The sequence below is a fragment of the Pseudorasbora parva genome, chromosome 3 (assembly GCF_024679245.1).
Source record: "Pseudorasbora parva isolate DD20220531a chromosome 3, ASM2467924v1, whole genome shotgun sequence".
Classification (NCBI taxonomy): Eukaryota; Metazoa; Chordata; class Actinopteri; order Cypriniformes; family Gobionidae; genus Pseudorasbora; species Pseudorasbora parva.
The window spans coordinates 64,559,698-64,570,533 of NC_090174.1; the positions used below are offsets into that span (position 1 = coordinate 64,559,698).

The 10,836-nt window shown below is 42.3% G+C and overlaps 1 protein-coding gene across 1 annotated transcript; it reads right to left on the reverse strand.

Annotated features, from left to right (window-relative positions):
• Positions 1-1,517: 1,517 nt before the first annotated feature.
• Positions 1,518-6,149, reverse strand: LOC137071674 (streptococcal hemagglutinin-like). Its single transcript, XM_067439855.1, has one exon. The coding sequence runs from the start codon at positions 6,147-6,149 to the stop codon at positions 1,518-1,520; it is 4,632 nt and encodes a 1,543-aa protein (XP_067295956.1).
• Positions 6,150-10,836: the final 4,687 nt, after the last annotated feature.

Consider the following 10,836-nt stretch of genomic DNA (forward strand, 5'->3'; position numbering starts at 1 on the left):
AGTGTATGGTCAGTGTATGGTCAGAGTATTAGTTTATGGTCAGAGTATGGTCAGAGTATTAGTTTATGGTCAGAGTATGGTCAGAGTATTAGTTTATGGTCAGAGTATGGTCAGAGTATGGTCAGAGTATTAGTTTATGGTCAGTGTATGATCAGAGTATTAGTTTATGGTCAGAGTATGGTCAGAGTATGGTCAGAGTATGGTCAGAGTATTAGTTTATGGTCAGTGTATGATCAGAGTATAAGTTTATGGTCAGAGTATGAGTTTATGGTCAGAGTATGGTCAGTGTATGGTCAGTGTATGGCCAGAGTATGAGTTTATAGTCATTGTATAGTCAGTGTATAGTCAGTGTATGGTCAGAATATGGTCAGAGTATGAGTTTATGGTCAGAGTATGGTCAGTGTATGGTCAGTGTATGGTCAGAGTATGAGTTTATGGTCAGAGTATGGTCAGTGTATGGTCAGTGTATGGTCAGAGTATGAGTTTATGGTCAGAGTATGGTCAGTGTATGGTCAGTGCATATTTACTAAATGTATGATAAAATGTTTCACAGCATCTAATGCACATACTCGCTGGAAACATTTAGGGTTCATAGAAACAACTTTTATAAAACTGGTGCATGTAAACACACCCACAGACTGCAACATCCAGAACAGCCTAGCAACAGCCTAGCAACCGTGTGCTGAAACCAGCCGAACCCTGAGCGACTGCAGTGAGGACGCAACGCTTCATATTGTCTTACAAAGAAGAGAAGAAATGCAGACACAGAACACATGATCTTCAGAAAACCTTGAGGTTAATATAACAACATTCACACACACACACACACACGCACACGCACGCGCACGCGCACGCGCACGCACACGCACACGCACACGCACACGCACACGCACACACACACACACACACACACACACACACACACACACACACACACACAGGGACATTCCATAGGCGTAATGGTTTTTATACAAACCCTATTTTCTATCACCTTACACTGCCCCTGCACGCAAGCGTGCACACACACACACACACACACACACACACACACACACACACACACACACACACACACACACACACACACACGCTGACAGTAATATCTGCTGTAATTCCTGCTGTAGGTGGGTATTACTGTAATTAGATGTCAATAGAGACGTGCGTTTATGAGACACTGAAATAGCCAAGCGGCCTAATTTCCACACTTTGATTTCAAACGATGTGGATGTGGAGACTTTGTACATTTTTAGTCCAGATTAAAAATGGAAACTCTTGGAAAGAAACCAGTTTTCTGAGCGTGTGTTTATGCCTGCGGGAGTCAGGCTTCTGGGTTAAATATACTCACTGGTCATGCTTGACTTAGTGCTCAATATGAATTAAACATACATTTAATGAGCTATCAACTCTAAACTCAAGTACATTTGACACTAAACCATCCAGTGTCCGTCTGGAGACCTGGACAGATCAGCAGGAAAAGATGCTTTTCTAAAGCTTTACTGCCCTCTTGTGGCACACCATCAGAACATCATGCTCACACTCATGAAGGCTTTAGTGCTCACACTCATGAAGGCTTTAGTGCTCACACTCATGAAGGCTTTAGTGCTATTACTCACGAAGGCTTTAGTGCTCACACTCATGAAGGCTTTAGTGCTCACACTCACGAAGGCTTTAGTGCTCACACTCATGAAGGCTTTAGTGCTCACACTCACGAAGGCTTTAGTGCTCACACTCATGAAGGCTTTAGTGCTCACACTCACGAAGGCTTTAGTGCTCACACTCACGAAGGCTTTAGTGCTCACACTCATGAAGGCTTTAGTGCTCACACTCATGAAGGCTTTATTGCTCACACTCACGAAGGCTTTAGTGCTCACACTCACGAAGGCTTTAGTGCTCACACTCATGAAGGCTTTAGTGCTAACACTCACGAAGGCTTTAGTGCTCACACTCATGAAGGCTTTAGTGCTAACACTCACGAAGGCTTTAGTGCTCACACTCACGAAGGCTTTAGTGCTAACACTCATGAAGGCTTTAGTGCTCACACTCATGAAGGCTTTAGTGCTCACACTCATGAAGGCTTTAGTGCTCACACTCACGAAGGCTTTAGTGCTCACACTCACGAAGGCTTTAGTGCTCACACTCATGAAGGCTTTAGTGCTCACACTCACGAAGGCTTTAGTGCTCACACTCACGAAGGCTTTAGTGCTCACACTCACGAAGGCTTTAGTGCTCACACTCACGAAGGCTTTAGTGCTCACACTCATGAAGGCTTTAGTGCTCACACTCACGTAGGCTTTAGTGCTCACACTCACGAAGGCTTTAGTGCTCACACTCACGAAGGCTTTAGTGCTCACACTCACGAAGGCTTTAGTGCTCACACTCACGAAGGCTTTAGTGGTCACACTCACGAAGGCTTTAGTGCTCACACTCATGAAGGCTTTAGTGCTCACACTCACGAAGGCTTTAGTGCTCACACTCATGAAGGCTTTAGTGCTCACACTCATGAAGGCTTTAGTGCTCACACTCATGAAGGCTTTAGTGGTCACACTCACGAAGGCTTTAGTGCTCACACTCATGAAGGCTTTAGTGCTCACACTCACGAAGGCTTTAGTGCTCACACTCATGAAGGCTTTAGTGCTCACACTCACGAAGGCTTTAGTGCTCACACTCATGAAGGCTTTAGTGCTCACACTCATGAAGGCTTTAGTGCTCACACTCATGAAGGCTTTAGTGCTCACACTCATGAAGGCTTTAGTGCTCACACTCACGAAGGCTTTAGTGCTCACACTCACGAAGGCTTTAGTGCTCACACTCACGAAGGCTTTAGTGCTCACACTCACAAAGGCTTTAGTGCTCACACTCACGAAGGCTTTAGTGCTCACACTCACGAAGGCTTTAGTGCTCACACTCACGAAGGCTTTAGTGCTCACACTCACGAAGGCTTTAGTGCTCACACTCACGAAGGCTTTAGTGCTCACACTCACGAAGGCTTTAGTGCTCACACTCACGAAGGCTTTAGTGGTCACACTCACGAAGGCTTTAGTTCTCACACTCATGAAGGCTTTAGTGCTCACACTCACGAAGGCTTTAGTGCTCACACTCACGAAGGCTTTAGTGCTCACACTCACGAAGGCTTTAGTGCTCACACTCACGTAGGCTTTAGTGCTCACACTCACGAAGGCTTTAGTGCTCACACTCATGAAGGCTTTAGTGCTCACACTCATGAAGGCTTTAGTGCTCACACTCATGAAGGCTTTAGTGCTCACACTCACGAAGGCTTTAGTGCTCACACTCACGAAGGCTTTAGTGCTCACACTCATGAAGGCTTTAGTGCTCACACTCACGAAGGCTTTAGTGCTCACACTCATGACGGCTTTAGTGCTCACACTCACGAAGGCTTTAGTGCTCACACTCACGAAGGCTTTAGTGCTCACACTCACGAAGGCTTTAGTGCTCACACTCATGAAGGCTTTAGTGCTCACACTCATGAAGGCTTTAGTGCTCACACTCATGAAGGCTTTAGTGCTCACACTCACGTAGGCTTTAGTGCTCACACTCACGAAGGCTTTAGTGCTCACACTCACGAAGGCTTTAGTGCTCACACTCACGAAGGCTTTAGTGCTCACACTCACGAAGGCTTTAGTGCTCACACTCATGAAGGCTTTAGTGCTCACACTCACGAAGGCTTTAGTGCTCACACTCACGAAGGCTTTAGTGCTCACACTCACGAAGGCTTTAGTGCTCACACTCACGTAGGCTTTAGTGCTCACACTCACGAAGGCTTTAGTGCTCACACTCACGAAGGCTTTAGTGCTCACACTCACGAAGGCTTTAGTGCTCACACTCACGAAGGCTTTAGTGCTCACACTCACGAAGGCTTTAGTGCTCACACTCATGAAGGCTTTAGTGCTCACACTCACGAAGGCTTTAGTGCTCACACTCATGAAGGCTTTAGTGCTCACACTCACGAAGGCTTTAGTGCTCACACTCATGAAGGCTTTAGTGCTCACACTCATGAAGGCTTTAGTGCTCACACTCATGAAGGCTTTAGTGCTCACACTCACGAAGGCTTTAGTGCTCACACTCATGAAGGCTTTAGTGCTCACACTCACGAAGGCTTTAGTGCTCACACTCACGAAGGCTTTAGTGCTCACACTCATGAAGGCTTTAGTGCTCACACTCACGAAGGCTTTAGTGCTCACACTCATGAAGGCTTTAGTGCTCACACTCACGAAGGCTTTAGTGCTCACACTCACGAAGGCTTTAGTGCTCACACTCATGAAGGCTTTAGTGCTCACACTCATGAAGGCTTTAGTGCTCACACTCATGAAGGCTTTAGTGCTCACACTCACGAAGGCTTTAGTGCTCACACTCACGAAGGCTTTAGTGCTCACACTCACGAAGGCTTTAGTGCTCACACTCACAAAGGCTTTAGTGCTCACACTCACGAAGGCTTTAGTGCTCACACTCACGAAGGCTTTAGTGCTCACACTCACGAAGGCTTTAGTGCTCACACTCACGAAGGCTTTAGTGCTCACACTCACGAAGGCTTTAGTGCTCACACTCACGAAGGCTTTAGTGCTCACACTCACGAAGGCTTTAGTGGTCACACTCACGAAGGCTTTAGTTCTCACACTCATGAAGGCTTTAGTGCTCACACTCACGAAGGCTTTAGTGCTCACACTCACGAAGGCTTTAGTGCTCACACTCACGAAGGCTTTAGTGCTCACACTCACGTAGGCTTTAGTGCTCACACTCACGAAGGCTTTAGTGCTCACACTCACGAAGGCTTTAGTGCTCACACTCACGAAGGCTTTAGTGCTCACACTCACGAAGGCTTTAGTGCTCACACTCACGAAGGCTTTAGTGCTCACACTCACGTAGGCTTTAGTGCTCACACTCACGAAGGCTTTAGTGCTCACACTCACGAAGGCTTTAGTGCTCACACTCACGAAGGCTTTAGTGCTCACACTCATGAAGGCTTTAGTGCTCACACTCATGAAGGCTTTAGTGCTCACACTCATGAAGGCTTTAGTGCTCACACTCACGAAGGCTTTAGTGCTCACACTCACGAAGGCTTTAGTGCTCACACTCATGAAGGCTTTAGTGCTCACACTCACGAAGGCTTTAGTGCTCACACTCATGAAGGCTTTAGTGCTCACACTCACGAAGGCTTTAGTGCTCACACTCACGAAGGCTTTAGTGCTCACACTCACGAAGGCTTTAGTGCTCACACTCATGAAGGCTTTAGTGCTCACACTCATGAAGGCTTTAGTGCTCACACTCATGAAGGCTTTAGTGCTCACACTCACGTAGGCTTTAGTGCTCACACTCACGAAGGCTTTAGTGCTCACACTCACGAAGGCTTTAGTGCTCACACTCACGAAGGCTTTAGTGCTCACACTCACGAAGGCTTTAGTGCTCACACTCATGAAGGCTTTAGTGCTCACACTCATGAAGGCTTTAGTGCTCACACTCACGAAGGCTTTAGTGCTCACACTCACGAAGGCTTTAGTGCTCACACTCACGAAGGCTTTAGTGCTCACACTCACGTAGGCTTTAGTGCTCACACTCACGAAGGCTTTAGTGCTCACACTCACGAAGGCTTTAGTGCTCACACTCACGAAGGCTTTAGTGCTCACACTCACGAAGGCTTTAGTGCTCACACTCACGAAGGCTTTAGTGCTCACACTCATGAAGGCTTTAGTGCTCACACTCACGAAGGCTTTAGTGCTCACACTCATGAAGGCTTTAGTGCTCACACTCACGAAGGCTTTAGTGCTCACACTCATGAAGGCTTTAGTGCTCACACTCATGAAGGCTTTAGTGCTCACACTCATGAAGGCTTTAGTGCTCACACTCACGAAGGCTTTAGTGCTCACACTCATGAAGGCTTTAGTGCTCACACTCACGAAGGCTTTAGTGCTCACACTCACGAAGGCTTTAGTGCTCACACTCATGAAGGCTTTAGTGCTCACACTCACGAAGGCTTTAGTGCTCACACTCATGAAGGCTTTAGTGCTCACACTCACGAAGGCTTTAGTGCTCACACTCACGAAGGCTTTAGTGCTCACACTCATGAAGGCTTTAGTGCTCACACTCATGAAGGCTTTAGTGCTCACACTCACGAAGGCTTTAGTGCTCACACTCATGAAGGCTTATCTGAGTATTTTACCTCCTCACCTCACCAGGTGTATAAAAGCCTCTCAGAAATATTGCATACAAAAGCGCAATTTTCATTCTCACATTTCAACCGTCTTTGGAAACACTGATATTATCAAACTGATGAAACAGGACAATCATGACAAACACACACACACACACACACACACACACACACACACACACACACACACACACACACACACACACACACACTGCCCCTAAACCTACCCATCACAGGAAACATTCTGCATTTTTACTTTCTCATAAAAACTCCTCCTGTGTGATTTATAAGCCTTTTGTAAAGTGGGGCCATGGGTAATGTCCTCATATTTCACCCTCTCCTGTAATACCTGTGTCATACCCATGGCATTATACACATTTGTGTCCTCATATGTCACAAAAACATGCCCCCCCCCCCCACACACACACACACACACACATTAAACTGCATTGTGACAACAAACACTGCATGTCAAAGCACTGAATGAAATGCTGTCACACACACACACACACACACACACACACACACATATAAACTCTGTCATACCTCACACACACACACACACACACACACACACACACACACACGTATAAACGCTGTCATACCTTACAGACGTGTTGATTCACACACAGGTGGAGTGTGTTCAGCCTCACACTGATGACATGAGAGTAAACACAGCGGCTGCTATCTGACACATGCATCATAACTCACAGGTTTCCTGCTCTAGTGTGTGTGTGTGTGTGTGTGTGTGTGTGTGTGTGTGTGTGTGTGTGTGTGTGTGTGTGTGTGTGTGTGTGTGTGTGTGTGTGTGTGTTTCCTGTTTACACCACAAACACAAACCCATGCACTGCACACAGTAAAGCACAACAGGCTCATTCCGTGTCAAATCAACCAAATCTGAGAAGCTTCCCCGGCTCAAATTTAGATTTGGTTAATATTTCTTTCTGTAGAAGACAAACACAAATGGCCAGAATATGAAAGGCCTCAGATGTGTATTGACTCAGTAATCACGGTTTTATAGAAGAGGGTTAAAATGGCATCTGGAGCCGGATTACAGCGGTGTAAAGATGACTTTAGAAAGATAGCAGCTTCATTATTTTATTCTCACACAGAGATTGGCAGATCTACTAGTGAAATCTGATGACTTTATCAATCTGAGTGTCATTATATGCCAACGGGGAGCGCTCAAACATGGGGAATAAGCACTTCTGGTGTGTTTTTCCCTCATGTTTGCATGCCTGTAACTCCAGAAGTATTAAAGATATCTTAATATATAACACATATTCCTTTCAGGGATGAAAACACTGATATTTCTGCAGAAATGCCATGAGATGGGCTTAAGAGTCACAAGATTTTGTGTTTTAAGGAAACGTTTTGTGCATGTTTTTATTTTATATTATGTGCCATTTAAATTTGTTTTAAACCTATTATTTTAGAAATATTTTAGTCATATTTGTTTTCTTTCATAGAAACACATTTCACTTTAAGACCTTGTATTATGGTTATTTTTATTTGACCTTTGAAAAATAGAAATGTCACATTCTCTGTCTTTTATTTTTAATAGCAATAAAATGTTTGAATATAGAGAGTCAATGGAAAACACTTTATAACATGTTACGAATGTAGCTATTAGGCCTATATTTTTAAAATAATTAAACAAAGTTGTAGTATTGTTGAAGTAACACTAATCTACAGTATTTGTGTCCATTAACATTAAATCTCATAGGCTATTTTCTGACAGTATTGTTTGTAACAACATCAATGTGAACAAAATAATACTAATTTATCTATAGTTAAAAGGCAAACACTTTACAAAATGTTATACATTTATTAGTATTTTTTAAATGAAACCTGTGTATAGTCTTATTTTATATTCATTGTTAAGCATGATCAATATGTTTTAAAATGTTGATCATTGTACATCATGACATATTGAACAGAAAAGTGACTTAATTTAAAAGTATTGATGTTAAATATTGTAGACATCGATCCGATCAAAATCCATGTGGAAATAATAATAATATTCGACTAAAGAAAAATACAAAAGTATATAACTATATAACCGCTCCTCACTTCCGGTTCTGAAACGGGTGTGCTGCAGCTGGATATACCGGCGTCGATCATGATCTTATATTTATTATTTATTTATTTTTAACCATCTGTTTTAAAGTATTACTGTTTATAAATTAAGCAAATGCTAGTAATAATCAGTGGCGCCACCAGGGGGTGGCCAGGGGTGGCCACGGCCACCCCTGGCCAACCCCTGGCCACCCCACTGGGGGGGACGCAAGGTACTAGTCCCAATCAATATTTAGAATAAGCAAAATGACGCGTCCCGTATCAAACCAATACGGACGCGATGCACAAGATTGCGTTTTAGCTGCGCTTTGCTGCCATAGCGACGGAGTCTCGAGAACATGCGCTGGAAACTTGCGCGTTTTTTTAAAAACATGTCGAGCTCGCGTCCACAGTTTGAACGCAAGAGGATTTCCAGATATAGGGCTGAATAGAAAAAAAAGGTATCATGAGTGGGTCTGTCCAGTAACTTAAGATGAACCTAAGACAAACTGCACCCTTTGCAGAGAAGCATTTCAGTGTCTCAGACTGTCTGACTGAAAGCATGCGATGACAGACACATCCGTGAACTAAAGGTAGGCCTATTGTTTTTTTAATGGATAATATAATATTTCATACATTATCAGAGCTTGGCAGACTTATTTTTCTAGATATTAGAACGGTTAAATAATAGATTATAGCATATTAATGTTATCAATTTATCATTTAGCAGTTTGATATTTAAAAAATATTTAGATTAAAATGGGACAAATAATTACATAATAATATAGTCATAATAATAAATTAATAAAGAGGATTAAACATTTTTGAATTTCAGATTTGTCAGTAAAGTGGTTACTGGTTCAGAATGACTGCTTAAAGAGACAGTGCACCCAAAAATGAAAAATCTGTCATAATTTCCTCACCCTCAAGTTGTTCCAAACCTGTATACATTTCTTTATGTAGAATACATATGAAGACACATTCCTACCATGGAAGTCAATGTTGCCCCCAAAGCAAACATTTGGCCACAAACGTTCTTCAAAATATATTCTTTTATGTTCAACAGAACGAAGAAACTCATACAGGTTTGGAACATCATGAGGGAGAGTAAATGATGACAGAAATTTCATTTTTGGGTGAACTATCCCTTTAAAGTACACCAATACAGGCTACTAAAGAGATCTTTAGAAATAAATAAAATAATCAAAAGTAAAATACTTTAAAATGTGTTCTGTTGCAAGTTTACATACTTGATTCCATGTTTATTGTTGAGCTGCTGTCATTGTTTCATTGGCACTCTTATCACTCTTTAACTCTTTAACTAAGTTCATAAATTATTTTCAAAAACGGATTCAAAACTGATTTGGAAAAAAAAACATACACACAAAATAACTTATTTTCAATATAAAAAGTGATTGTGGACTGGATATTTGTTGACCTTTTATCACAGTCTTGTACGTCAAAGATTAGTAACAACACTGGCTTTGATGCATTGTTAGTTTGTGTGCAGCATCAGATTTACATTTTTTTAATCCCTCATTTAAATGCAGTTATTATACTCTATACAAATGCCAGAAACTAAGCTTCTTTTTTCTTCTTCAGCACAGGCCTACCTAAAGGGTTAATGTTGCCACCTGGTTATCAACTGTAAAAATTACACATTTTACCTCTTCCCAACTGGGAAAACCACCAACAATCAAGAATGCATGATTATATGGTGTCATGGCTTTCCAATAATTTTTTTGTGGCTATAATGGAAGTCAATGGGGCAAAAACAGCCACGAACAGTAAATGAGGGAGAAAAAAATCTGATGCTGCACAAAAACTAACAATGCATCAAAGCTAAAGTTGTTACAAATCTTTGACATGCCCAAGACTTTTATATATGTACTTTATATTTAAAATATATAAAAAAAAATATTTTTTTTTTCAAATCCGTTTTGAAAATCAATGAACTTGGAAAATAAAGAGTATTATTATTTTGGTACTGGATAATTTGAACTGAAAAGCCTCATAAATTAATAGACTTATTAATAAACTTTGCTCGCTCAGACAGCAACAGGTCAGCTCATGCCCGTCAGTCAACAATTTCAAAAGAAGTTAACTTTAGAAGATGAAGACTACTGGTAAGTAAAGTCAAAAAATATTTTTTAGTAAAAGACGACGCGGAATTATGTGTCGTGACGTGCTACAGGCCGGTTTACTACACCAGTAGAAATTATGGTTTCTAGTTTTGGTGTGCCACCCCAAGATTTTAAGTGGCCCCATCTGGCCACCCCTATGAAAAATTTCTGGAGGCGCCACTGGTAATAATGTGTAAACCGTCACGTGACAGCTGTTACTTTCCTCAGCGCGCCTCAGGATCGTCCAATCACAGCCGCCTCAGAAACACTCGATATGTGCTTTAATAATCATATAGCGAGTGCTGAGGGAGATATGCGTGTTTATTATTGTACTAGACTGAATATATTAAAATTACTACAACATTTTGAGTTTAAATGTCTACAGAGAGATAGAAACCCTCGTGAGATGTGAACGTGGCGCGTGTTTGTGAGCCACCGAGCGCCCCCTGGCGGACACACACACACACACACACACACACACACCGATAAACA

Excerpts from the sequence above, each read along its gene's own strand:
- LOC137071674 (XM_067439855.1), bottom strand. The coding sequence starts at position 6,149 with ATGAGTGTGAGCACTAAAGCCTTCGTGAGTGTGAGCACTAAAGCCTTC.